General features: G+C 50.7%; 1 protein-coding gene across 1 annotated transcript in view; it reads left to right on the forward strand.

The window, feature by feature from the left end:
- Positions 1–24,833, forward strand: part of IGFBP7 (insulin like growth factor binding protein 7) — a 26,810-nt gene continuing 1,977 nt past the window's right edge. Inside the window, exons 1-3 of the mRNA XM_075929218.2 lie at positions 1–478; positions 21,565–21,674; positions 23,099–23,215. Of these exons, the coding sequence (XP_075785333.2) occupies positions 79–478; positions 21,565–21,674; positions 23,099–23,215 (627 nt within the window). The 5' untranslated portion in view covers positions 1–78. The remainder of the gene's footprint in view (positions 479–21,564; positions 21,675–23,098; positions 23,216–24,833) is intronic.

Raw genomic sequence — 24,833 nt, forward strand, 5'->3', positions numbered from 1 at the left:
CGGGAAGGCGCGGTGGGAGCCAGCCCCCGCGGGAGGCGCAGGAGGCGGGGCGGGGGCGCAGACCGCTCCGGCCGCGCCATGCTGCGGCTGCTGGGCGCGGGGCTGCTGCTGCCGCTGCTGCGGGCGGGCGCGGAGCCGGGCGCCACGTGCGGGCCCTGCCTGCCGGCGCGGTGCGCGGCGCTGCCGGCGCGGGGCTGCGCGCTGGGGCGCGCGCGGGATGCCTGCGGCTGCTGCTGGCGCTGCGCGCGCGGCGAGGGCGAGACGTGCGGGGCGGGCGCGCGCTGCGGCGCGGGGCTGGAGTGCGCCCCCCCGCGGCCCGGCCGGCCCGCCCTGTGCGCCTGCAAGAGCCGCTACCCGGTGTGCGGCAGCGACGGGCGCACCTACCCCAGCGCCTGCCGCCTGCGCGACGCCGCCCGCAGCGCCCAGCGCCGCGGCCAGCCCGGGCCCAGCCAGCGCCGCAAGGGGGCGTGCGAGCAAGGTACCGGGGGGGCACCGGGACCAGGGGGGTCACGGGGAGGTGGGGGCACAGGGGGGGTCACGGGAAGGTCGGGTGCCCAGGTGGGGTCACGGGGAGGTGAGGTGCCCAGGTGGGGTCATAGCGAGGTCGGGTGCCCAGGTGGGGTCATAGTGAGGTTGGGTGCCCAGGTGGGGTCACAGGGAGGTCGGGTGCCCAGGTGGGGTCATAGCAAGGTCGGGTTCCCAGGTACAGTCACAGCAAGGTCAGGTGCCCAGGTGGGGTCATAGCAAGGTCGGGTTCCCAGGTACAGTCACAGCAAGGTCAGGTGCCCAGGTGGGGTCATAGCAAGGTCGGGTGCCCAGGTGGGGTCACGGCGAGGTCAGGTGCCCAGGTGGGGTCATAGCAAGGTCGGATGCCCAGGTGGGGTCACGTGGAGGCCGGGTGCCCAGGTGGGGTCATAGCAAGGTCAGGTGCCCAGGTGGGGTCATAGGGAGGTCGGGTGCCCAGGTACAGTCACAGCAAGGTCAGGTGCCCAGGTGGGGTCATAGCAAGGTCGGGTGCCCAGGTGAGGTCACGGGGAGGCCGGGTGCCCAGGTGAGGTCACGGGGAGGCCGGGTGCCCAGGTGAGGTCACGGGGAGGCCGGGTGCCCAGGTGGGGTCACGGGGAGGCCGGGTGCCCAGGTGGGGTCATAGCAAGGTCGGGTGCCCAGGTGGGGTCATGGCCAGGGCAGAGGTTGCTGGGCTGGGGCAGGAGGCTCTCAGCAGAGTGAGGGTGAGGTTGGGGGCGCTCGGTGGGGTCATGGCAACATTAGGATGCGGCCTGGCAGGGGCAGGATGCTGTGCGGTTCCCGGCAAGGTAGGGGCAGGCGATTTTCTGCAGAGTCACTAGGAGCTGAGGTGCCTGGGGCAGGGGGTGAAGGGGCAGCACTCTGCTGGGGCAGGAGGTTCACTGTGGAGTTGTCTGGGGACAGAGGGCTCTGTGTAGGGCCATGGGGGTAGCAGGAATGTTGTGCCGTGTTGTGCTGAATTTCACAGGGTCAGGGGGTGGGCCTGGGACTGATGTCTGGGTCTGGGTCTTGTTGTTGTTTCTTTCCTGGTAGCTTACATCTGTTCTCAGTCCACAAATTCAGATAAGACCAAGGCCTTCGATCTCTTTTGTTAATGTACATTATGGAATCTAATAACTTGATTGTCTGCTTCCTAACCTGTAGTTCTAAAGCTATCCTGACTGGCAGCATGTGGCGCGGGGTGCACGTGGGAGGACAACGTTGCAGTTATTTAACTAGCTCACCTCCTCTTGGTCCTTCTATCCGACTAACTGTAAATATAAACGAGATGATTTAGTGCCCAGCTTACCAGCAGCATCTCTAAAAATCTCAAGAACACAAATAATCAAAGTAAGTCAAGTAAACAAACAACACATGCAGGTCTGCCAATGGTGGGGGGCCCAACGGGGGCAGTTCTCCCAGGACTCGGTGATTCAGAGGGGCCCGGGGCTCCTGGCTACCACTACAGCTGCAGCAGTGGCAGCTAGAGAATTGGGCCCTTTAAATTGCTGCTGGAGTACGGCTCCACATGGCTCTGAAGGTCGGGGCAGGGGGGACTCAGTGCCGCAGGCCGGGTAGTATGGAGGACTGGCCCCGCCCCTTCCAGGGCATGGAGTTAGGTCTCCCACACCTTGCCTGGGGGTGCACAGGAGCTGTTGGCTTCTCTGACCACAAGTAGCATTTTTCTGAGCTATAATTTTAAGAGGAAAGCTAATATCAGATCATTCATAGTTTAGTTACAAGCATAGAGAAAAAAAGCTAAAGTAATAAACCCCCTTTCAAGGAAATTTATTTCTTTTAAATGTGTTATGTTTTCTACTGGGTAATATAGTATCAACTGCAGAACATATGCTAATGTTGCTGATACATGTTTCAGAAGGGTTTTATTTAGTCAGCTTGCTTAAGAAACCTGATGTTGATCATATATCAAGGATTTAATGATCCCAATCAAAATCCAAAGATCAGCAGAGAAAATTGAAACAATCATGTTATAGTATGAATTATGTACTCTGTGGATGTTGTCTAATTTCTCTTGGTAATTTTATGAAAATAAATTGTGTGTTGAGCACTTCAGTATGCACAATTTAAAAAGGGAAAGTCATCCTGGAATCATAGTTACATATAGCAAGAGCCAAAAGATAGTTGCAGTTTGAAACAGTCATATTCCACAGAATTTAAGAACCCATTGAAGCATTGTAAATGCAGTTGATATTAGCAAGCCTTATGCATTTTATCCGAAGTCCATTGAAGTTGGTGTATGTCAATAGACCTTGGATCTGATTGTATATCAGTGATTTGAGGCATATTCCCAAGTGAATGCATAAAATGTTAGCCATGTAACTTGTTAATGAGAGAGTAAAACATTTTCACGTGTGTTGGAGCCAACATTTTAAAAATATGGCCAGTAATTTTGAGTACTCAAATTTTGGGGCATTCCACTTTTATTTTCAAAGTGTCGAGCACCTATTGGTGTACATTTTTTTTAAATCACACCCAAGGTGTGAAAATCTGGTTCATTGGGGGTCTATTTCATTGCGACACTAATTAAAAAGCAAAATGGACCTCAGACGACCTTAAGTGGGTTTTTAGGAGACATGTGGAATCTCCAGAATAGGGAGTGACAAACAAGGGGGAAAGTTTGCCATGTCACATACAGCTTCAGAAATGAAGCCACCAGGGCTTTTCATGAGCCGTTTTCTGTTGGGCAACATGGCTTTTCATGCCCGGTGTGAATTCTCTGACCACCCACCACCATGTGCTTCCTTGACTCTGACGTTCCTATACCAGATTTCACAAAAGCTGGGACTTTCCTTCACAGGGGCTTTCCAAGTACCCAAGCTATATAGATACAGGTGCTGTAGAAAGCTGTAAGAACTACAAAAGGTCTGTCTCAACTTGTTTGAATCAAAGCTTAAACAAATGGGTTAACTTAATTAAAATTATTGTTTGCTTTGAGAGGCCTTAAGAACAGCTGTAGAAACTAAAGCCCTGCGTAATTAATAAGGTGGCTTTCCCACTAGCCACTGGAAGCATGTTCCAATTCTAAATATCCTCCTTCCTTTTCCAGTGTTCCAAATCACAGTGCTGTACTTATGTTTTGAGCTTTTGTTTTGAGAAAATGCTGCCCCTGCACCAAAGGAAAAAACCCCTCAACCTCTGCAGTAGTACAATTGATAGATTGATAGGAATCCTAGCTTGTACACGGCCCTCAGGTTCCACAACATGTGGAGTGTTTTCGATTGGGAGGAACGGAGTGGCAATACTATAAAGATACATCTCAAGGACGGAACAGAAACGCAAATCCCATTTTGCTGGAAGGATGTTTTCATAACCAAAGTGTATTAGGGTTTTCCTCCTCCTCCTTCTCCTTCTCTTCCTCTTCTAGTTTCCCATATTCCCAATCAAGTACATCTTGTGAAACAGGATGTGTTTTCTGGAGCTTCTGAAACTAAGAGAAAGCACAAGCACCTTACGTTTCTGCTGTATACTCTATCTATTACCTATCCAGCACTGTATGTGGTGCTTTATGCATATAAAGTTTAGATCCCTTTCCTTGAAGAATTTACAGTCTCACAAGACACATCAGAACAAAACCTTAAGCCATCTCTCTCCCGGGGCACACTTTCACTGTCCATCAGGCCTTTCACAAGGCCTGATGGACGCTGCTAAACAGTCACCTCCAACAGCGATGGGGAGGAGGTGTATTTGTCCTTTGGGAGTGGGTGGGTGGCTGTAGTTCAGAGCAGGAGTTGGGGTGGCGCTAGCAAGTGATCCCCCGATATGGGGAAAATTCCTCCCTGTGCCATGCTGAGGAACAGCACAAGGACTGCAGAGTGTACCACGTGTACTGGGGCTGTATGTGTGACTCAGGATGACCCTACCTACCCTGATGCAGTTTCCAGAATTACTGAGCACACTTTGGCTGTGCTCCCTCCTGCTCTTGACTGTGTGTCAGCCTTCTGTGTATGGAGGCACTGAGCTATTCTTCATGCAATGCCGTGTGGAGCCTTTGCTGGGGGAGTTGACATGGTGCCTGTGTGGCTGCTCTGTGGATACAAAGGAGCCATGGGGCAGCATTGAAATTGGCTGTGGCAGTTCCAGAAAAACTGGCTGCTGTTAAGTTGGTGTATGGGAATGGACTTGCTCGGAAGATGATGTTGAGTTTTATCAGGCAGTTGCAGCAGATGATTGTGCTCATTTGTAAACTGTTTACATCCTCCTGCACTCACTCGGGATCTTAAACAACAAATTCTAAGGCACAAAGAGCTTTACATATGGTGGCTCTGATGAGGTTCTCATAGTCAGGGAGTTTGAGAAAACATTCCAGCTAAAGAACTTGTATGGCCTCCATTGACATAATATCTGTCGGAAAAATTTCTTCCAACAGAAGGATCGAAAAAAGGTGGCAGTGTAGCCGTACCCTGAGAGCGTCTAAAGGCTGGGGATAGCAAGTGATGGAGAGAAGGGGAACAGAGAGGGTGGGGCCTCAAGGAAGGGGCGGGGTCTTAGGGAAGGAGCGGGGTAGATCTTGGCTTGTCCTGACATTTAAAAAGTGATCTTGGGTGTAAAAGGTTGGAGACCACTGCTCTAGATGGTGCTGGGTCCTGCCATGAGTGCAGGGGACTGGACGTGATGCCCTCTCAAGGTTCCTTCCAGTTCTAGTGTTCTATAAATCTATGAGATCAGAGGAACAACAGAGAGGTGTGTCCTGTCCTGTAGATAAGCCTGTAGAAAAGAGCACCCATCACTGTTCCCATTTCTCTGAAGAAAGGAGATGTAGAGTCTTCGCGTTCTCTCTCTCTCTCCCTCGCTCTCATTGATTCTTTTTCAAACGACAGAGGGAAGACCAGATATAATGGTGATGGGGGTCACGGAAGGGCAAAATGCCAGTGGAGGGGGTTCACCCCTACCCTACTAGTAACACTGGGCGGGAGACCCTGTGCAGCTAAGGAATGAGGCCAGACAAACTCCCTTTATGGTAAAATATTTGTATGGCGACTTCTTAACACTTTGGGGAACTTGTTGCTGGGTTTATTTTCCACAGGAAGGAGTGGTGGAAAAGTTCAGACATCTTCATTATGGAAGACTGAACACTATTGTATCTTCTTGCTCTGCTTGTTCTGTTCATTCACTGAAACATTGTAGTCATGCTACATATTTCTGGAAGCTGTCAGCAAGTGAATACTTCTTGGAAATCTCAGAGCGCAGCAATCCAAAAAAAACATGTTTACAACAGTGGATGTTGCTTGATTTTATTTTTTATTTTTTCCTACTTTGTTTAAATCTACTTGCCCTTTTTAAATTGGGACATTAGAGGAGGAAGTGTACACTGCAGGGCAGGGAAGGCAAGGGTGAAGATGTAGGCTGGGGAAATCTCTGTCGTGAGAAGAAAGAGTTTTAATGTGTGTGAGAGAGGAAGAGACTCGACCAGAGCACATGGCAGCAGTACTCACTCGGGTGCCTGTCTCCTGTTACCCCTGCCAATGGGCAGGGCCAATAGATTTAAATAAAATGCCCAACGTGCACCAAAACTTAGCCTCCAAGATGATGAGGCTCACCCTCATCTACTCTGCTCCCACACCACGCCCAGTTTTCCGCCTGCACTGGGGGAGCAGGAACTAGTCATGTGTTCTCATAGGAGCAGGATTTGGGACCCCCTCTTTTTTTTAACAGGGTTTTACATTTTGTACTTTCCAGGGGGCATTTAAACGATCTGTGTTCCCCTCTGCCTGCCGAACTGGTTGGTGCAGGGTCAGCCTTTACGCAAAATAGCACAAGCATGATAAGAAGATTCATTTCCCCACACATGTCCAAGCAAATGCTGTTTGAATTTCTTGCATCTTTGCCTCGAATACTCCTGCTCTGTGAAGATGGTGAGTGCCCTTAGAACGGCAGCAGAAGAAAGTTTCACAGATGCACTTCTGTTTTTGCTACATGGTTGAATTGTGTGTGTGTGAGAGAGATCTTTATCAGACTATTCGGTGCTTGAAGTGCATGAGCAATGCCACTTGAATACTTATGCTGGATTTCACAAGAGATTATTTTCATACCTGGAAATACAGCCTGGAAACAAAGAGCTTATTATAGAGAGGGTTATATACAATTTTAACATGCAAAATACTTGTTAAGATGCCCATACGTGCACTGCGGATTTCTTTCGAAGGGAATACAAGTTCATTAACATGCTAGTTTACAAAGCTGACAAAATATATGCCCCCGGAGCTTTCCATATGCAAGAGCGTTGTGGAGATTGCAGCTGTAACGGCAGCTTTTGCTTACAGTGAGAGACCCTCCGACAAGTAGGAAGGACTTTGACATTTCTTACTTCTTGGACAACAAAAAGCAAGAGGCAACACTTTAGTTGGTGTAATTTTCCCTGACCTTGTCCTGGGGCTGTGTCTCTGTCTTGCTTGTTTTCTAAAGCCCTGTAATGTGAAATCTCGAGTACAGGAGTGTCCAGCGGTTGTCTGATGAGCTATATTTTGTGCTCAAGTAGCCAAGTTGTGTAGAAAATTGATATCCGGAGAGACTGAAATGTCCTGCTTTTAATGTTTGTGAGGAACAAGAATGGAAATCGCCCCCACTGGGACTGTGCTGAGCCACTGCAGAGACAGAGTGGGCCCTGAGTCAGCCTGTGCAGTACCGTGTGCTCCTGGGATAAAGCAGGCGAGTGTGGGACAAAATTAAGTAAACAGAGGTTCACTGCCTCGGTTTCCTCTTTTGGGGGAAGTTTGGAGGACCAGGGCCTTCTGGCGCTTTGCAGCCTGGGAGAGCTCTGCTCCCCAGCCCCTGGAGCCTGGCCCTTCCTATTGCGCTGGGATTCCCCTCTCCGCAGGGCAGCCCAGCCCGCTCAAGGATATTGATAGCAGCACTGTGACAGAACCCCGGCAGGTGCTAGTGCTTCTCTTGGCCTGGCGAGTCGCCATTTGCACAGGGCGCGTCTACGCAGCTCCCTAAACTCGAAATAAGAGACGCAATGTGCACGCCGCAAATTTCATATCGTATTTCAAATCTATTTCAAAAGAGCTTCATTTGAAATCTGGCGCGTCCACATAGCCCTAAATTGCAAAATAGCGCACTCGTTATTTCAGAAAATATTTCACGGTAACGGGTGGCTTGTGTAGGCGCAGGGTAGCTATTTCGGGATACCTCTGGTACTCCGTGCAGTGTAGACACGGAGACTCTCAAACCACCCACCAGCCTAGCCCTCCAGGATTCAGCTCCGCTCTTGCTTTGTCAGAGGACTGCTTTGTGTGCCAGGTCTCAGAGTGCTTGGCTGCCTGGCTGAATGGGACCGCTGGGCTGTGTGCGCCGTCACTGCTGTACTCTGGGACATCTGGCAGTCGATAGTGTGAGGGTTCGTGTCCCTGTGTGGTGTCTCTCCTCCACTCCGTGCTTCTTTCGTTCCCCCACTATTCCAGCCTGCATGTGCTCGCAGCCCTAGAATGACACTGTGATGGCGTGTAGTGCAAACGTGATCCCATGAAGGGCCCAGTTGCATCAGAGTGGTGGTGTTTATTTGAATAGGTGCAGCACCATGCCCTAGTTGCTGCTCCTGAGTCCTGATGTTAACTATAGGAATATACTCTCATACCGCTGGCTAGGGTTAGTCTTCCCCAGCCATGAGCACATTTTGGGACAAAATAAATGCTCAGCCTGCGCCATGATTTGAAATCACATTACCTAGGCGGGCAGCAGTAATTCCTCCTTACCAGTGCACGTGGGGTCAGGCATTCCGGACTCAGGCTGGAATATCACGCCGAAAGACTGAGAGCAAAGGCCAGCTCCCAGCTAATTGACAGTCCGAAGACACTAAGAGCTTTCGCTCCTTTTCATGGCTTCTCTCATGAAGCTGTTTTCACTCCGCACTGGATGGCACCATGCCAGCAGTGCTCACGCAGGTGCCCGCCTGATGCATACGGCTCGCTGTCAGAAGGTGGGCCCTGCTCCCGTTGCCATCAGAGACCATGACAGCTCTTCTGTTGGCTGTTTCACTGAACGGGGGGCTGGCCATCACTAGCCACCTGTAAATAATTGCTCCGGGAAGGCCACGGCCTTAAAGTCAGCGGGACCACGCACACCCTTCAGGCTGTGTAGGGAGTTGAGTTGGGGGTCGCCCCAGTCTGCACCACGTTCACTGACCCTGACACTACGGGCCAGTTTCCCAGAGGGACTCCTTGAGGAGAGGTGGGAGCTGAGCTGACTTCTTCTGACCCTTGTTACGGGGGCTGAGCATTTCTGCTATTCTGGCCTGGTGGGGGTAATGAGACTGCGATGGGAATAAAGTGGGCGTTTGGGACTTACGCGGGGAAGGGAAGGCATGTTTTCCATTGTATGCCTTTCATTGTCGTTAAAATTCTTTGTCCCAAATACAGCTCAGGAAAGCTAATAAAACTAAATCCTGACGTTTTAAATAAACCTACAGCAACACATGCCAACTCTTTTCAGTTGTCAGAAGAAACATGCTGGTTTGCCATTAATGAACCTGTGCGGCTTTCTAGTAAACTGTGAATGCTATGGAGAAAGATAAAAAGGATACAGTCTCAGAGGTTCATTTGGTTGCAGGGAGACTTTTTACCAATTTATGCTTGCCAACACCCGGCTAGAACTATGTAATCCTTTGGGTCCTCTGCTCCCGTCATCCTTCAAAACAGTTTTATCAAGCAATGTGCCCTTTTTGGCTCAAAGCACAGTAGTTGTATTCAGAATGTGAGTGCTTCAGTTTCAGAAAACTTGCTCATAATGAGAACCAGAACTAGAGCATCCTGCCACTACACTTGATAAATTCACTTCTCCAATTCCTATGCTGTTGGACTAATGAAAACCACAATTAATCACCCCCGTGTACAGTGCTAACTCAATGTCCTTGCGCCCCGTCTAAGCCCTTTAATAAGTCCTGCATTCCACCCTTGCTGGCTTGCCCCGGTGCACCTGTGCTTCCAGAACAGGGGGCATTCTACAGTCTCTCCACGAATTTCTTCTGAAATGGACAGTAGTGCCTGAGGCTGCAACGTTCCTTCTGCCCCCACTGAGGTTATTTCCTGCCTCCGTTCCCAGCGCTCAGCCCCTGACCGCAGAGGCACAGCACCTTGCAGGAGTCAGCTCAGGAACTGCACACCGAAGAAGGATCGACTAATGAAGAAAGCTACTTCACAGCCATTGCATTTTAATCACTTCTTGTAAATATTTACACAGAGAGGTCACATTTGTTTTCCTTCTCGAAGGGGAAATATGCAGGGCCAGGGAAGGGGACGCAGTTCAATAGTGCAGCTGAATAGCTGTTTCCGTCCCACATGGAGCTTGATGCTGATGTGGCTGGCAGGAGAACAGAGGTCTTGTCGTGTGAGGATTAAAATCAAGTAGGACGTGGGCAGCAGAAAAGCAGCCTACGATCTGAGCTAAAAGAAACACTCTGCTCTGCTGTTAGGCCAGGGAGCTGCGGAAGAGCATGTCCTGCCTCTGCAGTAAAAGTGGTCGTGCTCTGGGCTCTGGGCATCCTCAAGGCATGCCTGTGCGGGAAATCTGGGTGCTGCAGAGCCCTAGCAGGCTTGTGACATGCTGTGTGTCCACACACAACTGCTACCCAGGGCACAGATACAGTCCTCCGCACTGATTCTTTTTGCTCTGAGCAAAGCTAATCATTCTTATCTGCGCCAGGACTGGACTGGCGTAGCAAGCCAGAAGGGGGAGGTTTCTGCAGTACGGGGTCTCACAGGAGGAAGAGACCAATGCAGATCTTTGGGAGTCCTCCCAGGAATAGAGGAGCATCTCTGTTTGGCGGGAAGCCAGTCATTCACAGCCACCCTCTCCTCCACGGCCCGGCACAACTCTTTCCCTCGGCACCGAGGCTTCCTTTGTTGCCTGATTCAGCTGTTACCCCTTCAGAGCTGCCTGCCTCACTTCTCCATATTCTCCCAGCAGTTCCAGGCAATGGGCAGGGTGGCTTGGGATTTACCAGCCGTCTCAAGCCATCCTCTCTCTCAGCACTTCGAGGAGGGTGTGGCGCGGCTCCCCCGGCATCTGGTCCCCCTACTGTTCCTAGTGGGTTTTAACTAGTAGATTTGGTGTGCGGGTTGATGGAGGTAAACGAGGTGGAGAGAGATGGGATGAGCGAGGTGAGAAGGAGCAACGTGAGAGATTCTGCAGGGAGCACGGGCAGAAGGAAGGAGCGCATGTAGCAGAAGAAGTAGAGAATGCAAACGGGGAACCTGTGGTTCTCAGCTTGCAGCCCTCTTGCACCCCAGTCACCACCCAGTTGTGGACCATGTGACAGCCTCAGGCCACACAGGTAGTACGCACGTTGTGTAGATGCAGCCCACAGAACACACAGATGTATGGACTCTCTGCTCTAGTTCATAGTCCTGCAAGCAGGCTGGTCTCACTCCTGTTTGTTTGTTCAGTGCTGAGCTGACAGCAGCCCTTAATGAATAATAATTGGATGTGCTGTTAGTGAAGGATCCTGGCTCACTGGCTAATGTCCAGATAAACTGTGTCCCATGGGGCTGATACTCCCTTAAATTCCTAGCCAATGTGCTGCAGTCCGCCTTTTGGCTGGCATTGTGTGCTTCACCTCCACATTTCTTACCACTAACTCTGGAATGAAAATAAAGGCAAACTTTTCATGTTCCCAGGGGTGAGTTGAAAGATAAATAAGAGCAACAATAAATATATACTTGTGGGTGCATTCCATCAGAGTATAGCCACAGACAACACTGTGCCAAGGGTTTTTGCAGTTTTTGGTTTTTTTTAACCAGCACCTGTGCAAAGCACAAGTTGAGATTCCTAGGGAAGGTCCGTGGGGAATGTGGGCTTCTGTTTATCAGGGTAGCACCTGCTAGTGTTCTCTTGGCATGTCTCTGCTAAATTCCAGTGTTGATGAATCTTTAAAACTCTAGAGGGATTTGTTCTTCTTGGACTGAATCTTGCAAGATGTTCTCATGCCAGACGCATGTTGTTTCAGTTTAAAAAAAATATTTTAGTTATTTTTCCCATATCTAGAAGATAAAAATACAGCATTTTTCCCATTTTAGGACTGCTCTTTTTCACCTCCTAACTAAAAATAAAGAATCCTGGGTGTATGGGGGATATGAGACTTGAATGTCTCAAAGCCTAGTGCCTCACAGTCTCAAATCTTTAACTTTTCAAAAACTATTTAGAAGGGGCATGAGAAAATATTCTACCTCTCTGTGCTCACCTCTCCTGTGGCTATTAGTGAGAGCTCTGAGGTGTTGGAGCAAAGGTGGAGACTGTCATCTCTGTGAGGCTGGGACTGTCAGTTTGTTCTGTGTCTGTACAGCACCTGGCACAGTTGGGCCCTCGTTCATGACGGGGGCTCCTACACACTATTGCCATACACATACTAATAATTATAGTACCGCCATGGACTACTCGGTGTTGAGTTGGTGGCATAAGCAGCATAGGTGGAAAGTGCTTAGCCTGTTCTCCTAATAAGTGTAAGTCGTCCATGTTTCCCACCATACGCGAGAGTTTCCAAACTTACTAGACTAGCATTTAGGTCTTGATGGCAAGCTTTGAGTTATTGCATGCTCTTTTAATTCTGTTGAAGGTGGTGGCAGCCTTTCCAAATGAAGGGAGAGGTTTGTGGCAACCGTAAAACCTAAATAGCTGAACTTTTGGGGTCCTGCTAATTGGTTTGCATTTAAGGTGACTGAAGGATCTTGTGGAACCTTCTATCCTAATACAATCATTTTCGTAATGCTGATGGTGAGAGCAAATGCCTCAGAGGCACGTGAAAGGTGGCGGTCCATGAGTTCTCACCGATCTTCATTAGGGGCGACGAGGGCAGCAGCAGCAAAAAGAAGTGCCTTGATAGCAACTTTTGATTTAGTCTTTGACTTAAGTCATGACCGCTTGAAGAGTTTCCCATCCGATGTGTGGAGATGCGGTCCATCATTTAGAGGCAGGAATACATCCTTGCTTCGCTCCTCTCTTCATCTCAGAACTGTCTGATGCTGACACATCAAACTGGACAGTTGCTCTCAGGCTGTTGTGGAATAAACGTATGAGACAGAACAGGGTTGATGGTAGGAATGTAAAATCCCATCTAATCGGTTCACTGTTACATTTAACCAGTAAACTGCTTAAACGGGGGAAGGCAGGAAGCCACTCCAGCTCAGCCGGGTTGGAGTGCCCCTACTCACAGCATAGCAGGTCCCTTATCCTGGGTGGGGGCTGCTCTGGCCAAGCAGGGCCTGCCACAGATAGGGAGGTCAGCCCGGCCAGGTCAGCGGTTAACTGGTAATCGGAAAGCATTACCTGGTCAGGATGATGCTTACTGGTTAACCACTGACATCCCTCGTAAGGATGTTAAGGACTAGTCGACTATCCAATAAGCATTTGCATTTCAAAGGAGGAATGTGGAAGTGCCTAAATTTACTGCTCTCCACCTGTTCTCAGAAGATCCCCTCCTCATCCCCTGTTGTCTGTTTCATAGTTTTGCTATTTACTCTTCCATGCCTACCTGCGATTGTTATTTTTTTTATATAAATACTTGCATGTAGAATCCAAACTCCAATGCTGGCTGGACACACAAGGGCTGAAATCCATTTTTCCACAGAGAAGCATTATTCTGATTTGATTTGATTTACATTTTCATTCATTGTCTCCTGGATAGATGGAGTAATTATTTTTCTTCATAACATTTTCAAGCACATGTTGTTGTATTACTTCGGTAACAGCTCAGAGCTCTGGTTTAATATCATGCAATGTGGGCTGTCGTGTTCTATCAAATATCCTTGAAATGTCTCCTATCTCTGTTATTCCCTAGTTTGTAGACCTTGAATGGATTATGACTTTGATCCAAACATTGTTTAAAGTGCTGAAATCATGCAGATACACATTTGCTGGTCTACTGCTTTGTGTTTTTCTACTGTTTATAAAAAAAAATGTTTTACCTTAAAGGCATTCAGTTATTTTTGCAGTGTTTTGGTTCACTGACATTTGGTACACATATGGTTTTTAGGCTTACTTTGCTAAAAATCTCATTAGAGGAGCTGCTTAATATATTACTTGGCTGTTCAGAGTTTGGGGTGTTTCTAGTTCACTGGCCGGTGTGGCTCCGAGAGACCAGAGAAATGGCCATTCTTTAATGTGTGCAGAGTGCTTATGGTCCATCTAGTCACCTCGACTAACAAGATGCCGTGTGTTATTTGTGACATTTTTTCTCAGTATCTGGGATAATAAAACTCTTATTATAGAATGAAAAACAACTCTAGTTTACTTCAGCTAATCCCCCCAGAGCGAGTTCTCGCTGCCCCTGGGAAGACTGTGCTCTGTTCAAGAGTCTCTCTGATCCTTTGCTGGGCAAAAGGTCGTCTGAGACTCCTGCCTAATCATAGCTCACAGAGCAGACGCTAATCAGGATGGACTGTGGAAACCATACTCATTTTACCATGAATGAGGGTGCTGAGCTCTCACCCTCGCTTCCACGCCTTCAGCCCTGAAATCACAGGCCTCCCAAGTTCTTTACAGACCTTGGCCTCTTTCACAAAAGGGCTAGCAAAGCCAGAGGAGGGTTGCCTAGTAAATTGTCATCTCGCTGCTGACAAAGTGTTGTTCTGTCAGGCGGTTCATACAGTGTACAACAGGTGTAAGGACAGGCCTTGGCCTTCATCTGCAAACCTTCAGCTTCCTGAGAAATGTACTTGCAAGTCACTAGCTACACCCGCATCGTGGGGCAGCATCACCCCTCATGCCCTGCAGAAGCCCTTCCGTAGCATGCAGGCCAGAGCTTGGGGCCAGGCAGAGGCCACTGCCCACAGCACCCTCTCCAAGGCCACAGTTCTTTTGCACCCACATTGACTGGCATCTTGTGCGGCAGAGGACAGGAATGTGGGAATAGAAGGTTCCCCTAGATTGGCGTGGTGAGACCTTCCAAAAGGGCAAACGTTGCCTGCATAGAGAGTGCTTGCACCATGGCTGAGAGCCACCTCCGTCCTGCTTTCTGGTGTTGTGAGCCCTGAGGAGGTGCAGGTGGCGTCTGTGAATTTCTCCATAAGGTTGGAATGTATGTGCATAGAGTGCATTGCTGGATTTCAGAACTGGGTTTAAAGTTTAGGCCTGCCTCTCATCACTTGTATAAGGGCTGCAGTCGCTTTGACTCTTCAGAAACAAGACGTTGGTGCCATTTGTGTTTCTTCTTGTTTAGCTGTTGCAAACATATTTTATTAGTTGGTGGGTTGTTTTGTTTGTTTGCTTTGCTTTTGGAAGTCCATCTGCTGCTGACTATCATTTGATTGCTCTCCTACACAGATCCATGGGTCACAGCAAACCCGAAGGGCTCTAATCAGTTCCAACACAAGATGCCAGACTTGTAATCTTCCTCTGAAAGCTAATGACACAAAACAATAAGGGGAGGTTTGGCTTTGATTTGTGGTCTGGAGCATGAAGTGCTTTGAGGTGGAAAACATCACGGCATGTTTCCATCTTTCGATGCAGCTGTTTGCGTTCCCGTTTCTGCTTATTACATTGCAGGGCAAGACACGCTTGGGGTGACTCTGGGCCCCGTCTCCTCACGCCCCTTCCCCACGCGCACAGAGCTCAGAGCACAGACTCACACAGGCAGACCTGTCTAGGGGCAGCGATGCCAGCAAGCCATTCCTGCAGCTGGACCTCTCAGGGCCTCAGGCAGTGCAGCACTAAGCACAGGCTTAACTCCACTGCTCCAGCAAGGCCCGAGCCCCAGCTTAACTTGAAGCACCCGCGTCACAGCTCTCCTGGCTGGGCCTGAGGAGCGGCTGGGCTGGCAAGAGGAGATGGAAGGACGACGAGGTGTGGCGTGGGGAGGGCAAGAGGGGGCTAGTGTCCATTGTGGGAAAGCCCTTTCACATTAAGCACAAGATTCTGGGAGCCTCGGCTTTTCCCTTCCCTTCCGCCTGCATGTGTGAACTCTCAGCTGGGGAGCGTCCTGCCTGTCCCCCTCCACTTGGGAGCTGTAGCTCTAAGGACACTGCAGCGCGGGGGTCGCCTGGGGGCCGTTGTGCCAGGGACGCTGCGGCGCGGGGGTACCCTGAGTCGGGCCACATTAACCTTTAGAGTAGAGCCCTGGCCCCTATACTCCACCTGTGCTTCTTGCTCCTCTCTGCCCCTCTCCTCTTCACCCTCTTCTTCCTCTTCTCCCACCTCACCCAACTCCCGCTGCTTCTTGCTCCTCTCCACCCCTTTTCCCAGGGTGAGTGGCGTGTGGGAACTTGGGGGGAAGAGGAGGAGGAGGAGCAGGGCCTCGGGCTTGGGGCCCCTTCTGAGGGTGAACATGGCACCGTGGGTACCTCAGACACTTGGAGCCGTTTTCTGAACTGCCTCGGTTCCACGTTGCCAGTTTCCCTTCTTGCGTCTGTCTGTGGAAGGAGCAAGTTGAGGGTGTTGCACACAAGCCTGGCTGTTGGGTGCTATTTTCAGAACACTGTGCTTCTCCATATAAAGTCATTTCTAAGTGAGAATGGCTTCTTGGGAGCTTGAGAAGGAAACGGAAAGGCTATTTTTAGGGACAGATTTTTGGGCGTGTGTGGCTGCAAACAGCCACATGAAAATAAAATCAAAACCCATCACACGGCAAGAATTTCCAGCTTTCTGCTCTTATACATCTCCCGTGATGGAGATTCCAGAGCCTCCCTAGGCAATTTATTCCAGTGCTTAACCAGCCTGACTGGAAGTTTTTCCTAATGTCCAGCCTCAACTTCCGTTGCTGCAGTTTATGCCCATTGCTTCTTGTCCTGTCCCCAGAAGTTAAGAACAATTTTTCTCCTTTCTCCTTGTAACACCTTTGAAAGCTGCTATCATGTTCCCTCTGTCTTCTCTTTTCTAAACTAAACAAACCCAGTTCTTTCAGTCTTCCCTCATAGCTCATGTCTTCCAGAGCTTTAATCATTCTTGTTGCTCTTCTCTGGACCTGCTCCAGTTTCTCCACATCTTTCCTGTGGGTTAAGTAATGTGGGTTAAATACTATAATACCTTTTATTGTACCAACTTTGGTCAGTGAAAGACACAGGCTTTCAGGCTCACACTGGCCCATATTAGTTAACCCACAGAAAAGATGTGGAGAAACTGGAGAGGACCTGGGAAAGTAGTGTTCCAGCTAAATACAAAGTAGAACAGATTGTTAAGCATAAGGTGTTATATCTTGCAAGAGATAGTTCAAGGAAAAGTGGCCCATTAAGATGTCTGCAGTCAGAGGACAAAGAAGGATTAGTGGGTTACAGATTGTTATAATGAGTCATAAAACCAGAGTCTCTGCTGAGTCCATGATTTTAGTGTCTAGCAGTATGAATTCAAGCTGCCACTTCTGAAAGTGTCGTGCCGGTTTTGAGGGTAAGGACTGAGCAGTCAGATACGGACTGACAGTTTTGTGAAAAGTATTTGCCAATGGGTGATATGGCGTTTTTGTCTTTTATGATGTTTGTGTGTGGATTCCTTTGAGAGGGCAGTGCTTGTCTGCTTTCATCCACCTGGTTTCTTGGGGGCAGCTGATGCACTAGATGAGGTGCATTACACGTGGTGATGAACATGTGTGATCGTGAAAGGTGTGTTTTTCGGTGTCTCGATCACTGTAACTGTGGAGATATGTCTGTAGGCTTTGTTTCAGCACAGTACCATGTGTTTGTACCGTGATTATCACAGTGACGGTGGGGGTCTCTAGACACTGCTGTGATCTAACTGGGTGTTAGCCTGGGAAACACTCTCTCACAGGGTGTGGTGCAAGGAGCTTTCCCTGTGATGTTGGAAGCTGGACCCCACAGCATCCTAGAAGTGCTTTGTTTTGGCGTGGAGATGCAGTAGATAGCTACTCCACTGATCTTTGCCACCTGCTAGTTTGTTTTTACACAGGGTAGACTCAGAAGCCTGGGAAGCTGAGCTACAGGCATCCTGGTTTCCCTTCCAGAGTGATGGCCTCACTGGAGCTATGGCTAGCCACTCCCCATCACCACCCCCCAGGCCAATAACTCCGCTTGGTAGTGTGAAAATCCCAGTGCTAGTGCTATTGAAACCCGCGTGCGGCTCTGACGCGAAGGGGGTATGGTCTGTAGGCACAAAAGAGCTGCGCCTCTCATTTAACGTTTCACCTCGCCCCAGGGTAGGGCGCTTCCCTGTGCCTGCCAAGACGTAAGAAGGTGAGTCACCTTACTCGTCTGAGCGGCCCTGCTGAAGAGACGGGCTACTCGCAAGAGTAAAGATACCGCTCCACTTTTGCAGGGCCGGAGCCTGACGGGCTGGTATGTGGGAGGGGTCGTGAGTGAGGCAGCTGCTGATCCAGAGGACAGGAGGATAGCTAGAGACCCCTCCGATAGACGGACAATGGGGCCTTTGGCTTTCCTGGCCATGCTTGGAGGGCTGAATCGTGATGGTCACACGTATATTGGGGCCAAGCAGCTCCCCATAATGGACTCAAAAATCAGAAAGCATTTTGACTTCTTTTTGTTCAGTATTATTACAGGGTGGATCTCCCTGGTCCAGCACCCTGGGGACCTGACTGGTCCAGGAGGAGGGATTGTGTCAGACCGTGAGAGGATATTTCTGACCCCTCTGCTACCACCACCTCCCACCCCCAGCACTGGCCTGGTCACGGGTTCCTGGCCACTTTTTCCCATCACTGGCCCCACTGAGCTTCCTGGCCCCACCAGGCAGCCCCTTGCCACACGCTGGGCTCCCAGCCACGCCGGGCATCCCCGATGCCAGCACCCCCACCCTGCTAGCCCGCAGGGCTCCCAGCCGCCAGCCCTCTCTGACCCGGGACCTCGCCGGACCGGAGAGTCCCACTTCAGAGAGGTTCGAGCTGCATTTTCAATCTGACGATTTTTAAGCCAGTCCTGATTTTGGGGCATCTTGGATGTGAGGGTCTGACAAGCAAAAGGCCCAAGAGATATCTGTGTGGAAGAGCTGCGTCTGCTCGGGGTATTTGTGCATCTTGTGGGGGCTCTGCTTTCCCAGCCTCCGGCCCTGCCGAGTAAGTCAGGACAAAGGGTCACAGCCTCTCCCTGCTCTAGTTCAGAGCTAAGCTTGCCAGCCAAAGGAGAGGACTCCTCGTGCATTCCTGCTGTGTGTGTCTGAAGTGCGACTTGCAACACAGCACTGCTTTGTAGAGCAAAACAAGGAGATGAAATTGAGCCTGGATGCTCGGAGCACAGCCCAAGTGTTGTTATCAGGCTTTCCTCACAGAGAGTTAAGGGAGGATGGGGCGGGTGTCAAGTGCCAAGTGCGTGAGGAAAACCACACTCGCAATATCTCCATTGCTTCTTCATATGGCGCTATGCTACTTAGTCCTTCTTGGCTGTTTATGTATGCAGCCGTGGCTGTATTGTCTGAGTGGACCAGGACTTGATTGCCTGTGGTTAGCTCTGGAGTCTCCTGAGAGCCAGCCTGGTGACTCGGCGCTCCAGGAGATGGATTTCCTCTCCTTGGGGCTCCAGGTACCCAACATCATTCTGGTCCCAGAAGTGCTCCCCAACCTAGCAAGCTGGCATAGGTTGTGAGAACCACAGTGGTCTGAAGGCCCTTGCAGAGGTCCTCGGGAACTGGCCAGCATGCTGGAAAGTAAAGTACCTGATCTGTCCTGCATTCTGGGAGCGGTGCATCCTGTCAGCAGGAGCGCTGGAGACACGTGCATGTGGGGTGGCTGCTGTGCATGACCTAAGGAGGCCACTAGCTGCAGGCTCCAGGAGCCTGTGACCCGGGATGGGGAGATCTGCATCCAGCAGGTCTCCCGAGGCCCCCGGCGCAGGGATGACAATCTAGGCGGTAGGCTCTTCATCTGGAGGTGTCTTCGCATCCGCTTGCTGAGCCGTCTGACTCCTCCCGAGCGATGCCGAGGGTGCAGTGGAGTCCCAAGAACTTTTCTTCTGCATGAATTCCTTGTGCCTGGCCTGGGTGTGGCAAGTGGGCGATTTCTTCCCAGAAGAGTGTGTGCTTGGCAGGACTGGTGCAGTGGGGGGGCTGGAGCTCAGGGGCATACCCCTGCCTTACTGTCTCTCTCCTCCATTGTCATTCTTCCAAGAAATGGGCAGCACTGTCTCCTAGATTTAGTTCTGGCACCCACTTGTTGCCAGGAGGGGAGGTATTTACCCGGAGGCTGGGATCTGTATGGTGGGCAGAACCGTTGCACACACGGTCTCAAACTTCCAAGGAAATATTGCTGCCAGCAGGCACCGCGCTGCAGCTGTGGACTGCCCCCAAAAGCTGCAACGAGGGCAAAGCGGCCAAGAGCGGAATGGTAATGCACTTTGTAAGAGCTCGTCCCAGATCTGCTGCACTTTGGCCATGGCAGGCGAACAGCACAGCGGCAGAGACGCTAAGATGTGTAGCGGGGTCAGACGGGGATCCGGGGTTAGAACAGCGGCTATGAAGAACAGAGAAGCTATCAACCCTCTGGCTTCAGGACATCAGCCAGGCTCCAGCCAAGGAAGCTCAGTCGGCATGTCCCTTGGAAAGAGGCTGGCCCAGAACCGTCCACTGCAGGGCTTCTTCGCAGAAGCCTCCGGTCGCTGATGGAGAGGGAGATAGAGACGAGGTAGCTGCTGGCCTGGCAGTTCCTACAAGACATGCTTTGGCCGGATTTGGGGGGATTGCATGTCTCTGCCTCTGTCTCCTGAGGACGAGGGACAGACGACCTCTACGATACAGCCTGTAAAGCTTCCCTTGCCTGGAAAGAAAGACGCTTTCACTTGGGTTCGCTTTCTGTTTCCAGAGTTTAATAGCAGGGTTGCAGGGCAGGCCCACGCAAAGGAGATTAAACGAGTTCATTCTTCTCCTTCCCGGAATACTGCCTGTGCCTAATACGCTGCCACGGCTGAGGGTCAGCATGTAGGGCCAGATTCTCCAAACGACTCCGTATCAGCTCCCGTCTCCGCTCGTAAATGACACGCCCAGGCCCCAGCAGCTCCCACTGAGAACAGTCTGGCCGCTTGGGTTACTGTCTGGTGGGAGCTGAGCTCGTGTGGAAAGCTGGCCCTGCCTCCCCTCCCCCCACCCCCCTGCCCTGCTCTCTCACACACTAGCCTGTGTTCCCTCCCTGCCCCACGTGTCCACGCATGCGCCTGCTGCACGTTTGCTGGCCTCTGGAGAAAGGCAGCAGGCGGAAGTGCGCTGGTGGGATGGTTTCTCCATTGCACTGTCACGGTGAGATGTGGTGTGTGGTATCTTGGTGGCCTAGTGCGGGTGAGTGGCTGCAGCGTCTGGACACCGGAGGTGTGGGGAACCCTCCTTCCCGTGGTCGGGATGTGGAGAGTGAGGTGGTGACTTGCCTCAGGAGGGCAGCAGAGCTGAGAACACGCACCGCCTGCAAAGAGCATGGGGGGAGCAGAGCGATCTAGGACGTTTTGCAGCCATTGAACCCCCTGCTGGCTCCCACTCTACCTCTGGCCCCTCGTTCCAGGCTCCTTGCCCAGCCAGTTCAAGTCCCCCCACCCCTGCACTAACTGCAAGGCCCAGTTTTCTGTTCCCCCTCCCCTAAAGCCCTTGTCTTCCCATCTCCACCGCCACAGCCTGTCACAGTCTCCTTCCCCCACCCCCAGTCCTGTGACCTTGGGTGCCTTAAAACGCGCTGGTGCTGTCTCTCGTGTGGCTGGAACTCCCGGCCGGCATCTGAGCGGCTGTGTGATACACAGCCCTGGACCAGAGACTCTGACTCCAGCCGTCTGCTTCTTACCTCCCGGCCGCGCACGGATCTCCACCAGCCTTGGTGACACCTGGCAAGGAGACCCCAACGCCCCCGGCTTACGTTTTCCCAAGCCATGAGCTGTGCAGCAGCCAGCCTGCTCCCGGCTCTGCCAGAGGAATAACAAGCTTCGTTTGCTCTTCCAGAGAGACAAGCCGCACGGCTGGCCATAGTACCCAGAGTTCAAATTTGACAAAGTCATAAGCAACTGAAATCAGAGTCTTCTAATGGGACATGTTGGGCAACCCTAATTGGTGGAGCTACCACACGTGGCTATAACAGTAGAAGAGAGTCCATGGCACTGAAACTGTGGAATGTAACAGGGTACAAACAAGAGGCAGGGAATCAGACATCCAGTTGTAGTCACCTGTTTATAAAAATCTCTCTCTTCACAGGGCCTTCTATTGTGACGCCCCCGAAGGACATCTGGAATGTCACTGGAGCAAAGATTTACATGAGTTGCGAAGTCCTGGGCGTTCCAACCCCAGTGCTGACTTGGAATAAGGTCAGTGGCACGGGATCTGTTTTTCACAGGTAGCATGGTTTAGGTTATGCTTCCTCACTGTAGTGCAAGGCTCCTTTCATCTTGGGGGAGGTGGCAGAGGAGCAGAGAGAACTAGTCCATAATAAAGAAAAGCTCTGCACTGTTTTTAAGGTGTCTAGAAAGAAGGACAGTACCATTTGTGGAGAAAAATACCAAATGTGATACCAAATCCAGCACCATCTGTAAACTGTAGCACTTTAGAAGGGAAGCCAAGACTGTTAGGAATTGCAGGACAAAAGCTACAGCAAACCCACCAGCAGAAGAGAATGTTTGCAGTGAGTTTCTCTGGTCAATGCAAAAAACAAAACCAAAAAACCCAGAACCAAAACTTTTTCTTTTGTATTTGTGTCTATGCTGATAAGAGAAACACCATTATTCTCTGCCATATTAAAAACTGGTGTTGAGAATGGCTAAAGAATGTCTCCCAGGGATCTGTTGTGAAGCTCATGCATGCCTGTGGCTTTGAAAATGCTGACCTTGAATGCCCAGATCAGAGTAACCCGCAGTTAATTTTTATTTTCTTTTGTTAGCCTTGGGGAGAATGTGGATGCTGCTCCTCTGCTGGGTGGTTTCATAGTGCTGGGGGCTGTCTGGGTTTGGTTTTACCCGTAGTCCATAGCAAAGAGGGTGCACAGTCACTTTCAGCCGCATTGTCCGGCAGTTCCATCGGAGTCTGGGCCTGGGACCGCGTAGGAGCCCGAAGCCCAAAACAGAGCCAATTCCATAATTTGCTTTTGCTTCTCCTGCTTTGCTGCCTCCTTGATTAGAGAGAAGCCTTGGTGTTCATTCCAAGCAAAGGGTAACGGTGCAAATGAAGAGTGCTGCTGTGCAGGCTCCATCACTTTCCAAGTTTTCCCAAACCCACAGGCTCGAGACCGTTGACTCACAATCAAGTAAACATACTTTGTGGGAAATGGGTAGAATAGTGAGTCCCCTACATAGCAGGGCCAACCACAGACATTTCCTCGTGGCCAGGAGGCCTTGTAGTGCACAGGTGAAATCAGCTGTGTTGTAGTGTCAGCCTGAGCTTCAGTGGACTTCTATAGCTCTGCACCTAGTTTGCTCCTCCAGGGTCACCAATGGAGTCTGGCCCAGAGAAATGAGAACCCCTCTACGGTGCCACTTGGCAGCACTTCCAGGAACGTCCCAGAGCACTGCCTGGGAGGCGTGTGCGGGAAGGACAGCCGCTGCTTGCTGTAAAGGAATAGCCGTGGCAAGGCGACCTGTAGGAACACCTGTAACTCAGTCTCATCTCCCCAGGTGCATGGGCCCAGCTTTTGTGTGCAGACAAGGCTTTAGGAGTTTGGTGGCAAAGGTCCTGCAGGTATGTGTGGTGGCAGTCTCGTCAATGGACTGGCAGCTTGACTCTTTGTACTCTTGCTCAGATACTAAGGGGACAGTATGGTGTGCAAAGGCTGGAGCTTCTGCCTGGCGACCGCGACAACTTGGCTATCCAGACCCGGGGCGGCCCTGAGAAACATGAAGTAACTGGCTGGGTGTTGGTGAGTACTCGTGCATGTTGACATACAAGCCTAGTAACGGATCGGCAAGACCCAAGTTTCCGGGTACAATGCTGGGAGCTTACCATGGGCTAGGGGCAGCATTTGTCTGGGTGTTGAAAACAGAGTCTATGTGAATGTGAAGTTAAAAAGCAGCCACAGGTCTGATGAGGAGTAAGGTTAAATGCATTCAGTTGGCCCTAGCCTTTGCTTTCCCGTGCTGTTACTTACACATGTGCAAACAACGAGGAGGGAGAGCGGCATGTTAAAATGCGCTCAGGAGCAGGACAGAGCGAAACGACAGACCATCTCTCCTTCTGCACAGACTGGACACTGCGGCTAGCTAGTGCAGGGCTTGGAGACCAGCAGTCTTTGGTGACGGTCCCATGGGAATGGAACGCCACCGGACTGCTGTCCTGCCTGCTGTAGCACAGAGAACCCTTGTCCTGGGCATCTTGGACCTGAGACCTCAAGGCATGTGAATTCTCTACATGCCCAGCCCTTTAAAAAAACCTTTTACTGCGAAGAGTTAAACTGTTCTCAAGTGGGAGCACAACTGGAGCAGCACGCTAGGGCCTGAGCTGCAATGTGTGGAAATGAGTTGGAGCGGGAAGAGAGCATCAGCAGGGAAGCCGGCAGAGAGGTGGCACATCTTGCTTTGCTTTGCAACTAGATAAGCTTTGGCAATAACAGACCATGCTGTGCAATTGCTTCAGCCTCCACCCAAGGCAGTGCCTGGGGAATGCAACTCAAAGGCATTTGCTCTGTGCACCAAAACGGGTGAGGCTTGGGAAGAGAAAGCTTTAGAGCAGGGCAAATGAGAGTTAACACAAGTTTGGTGAGACACCTTTCTGGAGAGGGGTACCAAGAGTACCGCTTTTTCCTGCCTCCTCCCCATTACAACAGGACCTTCTAACACAGCCCAAACCCTGAGCAAACACAAAGGCTGCGTCTAAACTGGCACGTTTTTCCACAAAAGCACCTGCTTTTGCGGAAACACTTGCCAGCTATCTACACGGGCCGCTTGAATTTCCGCAAGAACACTGACGATCTCATGTAAGAAATAATGTGCTGCTCCCGTTAAGGCAAAAGCCCTCTTGCGCAAATGCTTTTGCGCAAGAGGGCCAGTGTAGACAGCGCGGTATTGTTTTGCGCAAAAAAGCCCCGATCGCGAAAATGGCAATCGGGGCTTTCTTGCGCAAAACTGCGTCTAGATTGGCACGGACACTTTTCCGCAAAAAGTGCTTTTGCAAAAAAGCATCTGTGCCAATCTAGACGCTCTTTTCCGCAAATGCTTTTAACGGAAAAACTTTTCCCTTAAAAGCATTTGTGGAAAATCATGCCAGTCTAGACGTAGCCAAAAGGTCTGAGGCATTTGGCTAAAGCAAACCCTGATGTTAAAGACAGTGGGGCTAAAAGTGGATTGATTGGCTGATCTCCAAGTCAGGTGCCAAAGGGCGTCCTATACTGTGGTTAGCTACTGCCACCTATCTGATCTGGGATCCAGCACCCACCGTTGGCCCTTTGGCTCAGTTGAAAAGTCAGAATTGAGTTTCTGCTCCCTTTGCTAACAGGGAATGAATTCTCATTTTTTAGGGTTGAATTTATGATGCAACTTTTT

Source organism: Pelodiscus sinensis, chromosome 4 (genome assembly GCF_052426305.1).
Source record: "Pelodiscus sinensis isolate ZL-2025 chromosome 4, ASM5242630v1, whole genome shotgun sequence".
Lineage (NCBI taxonomy): Eukaryota > Metazoa > Chordata > Testudines > Trionychidae > Pelodiscus > Pelodiscus sinensis.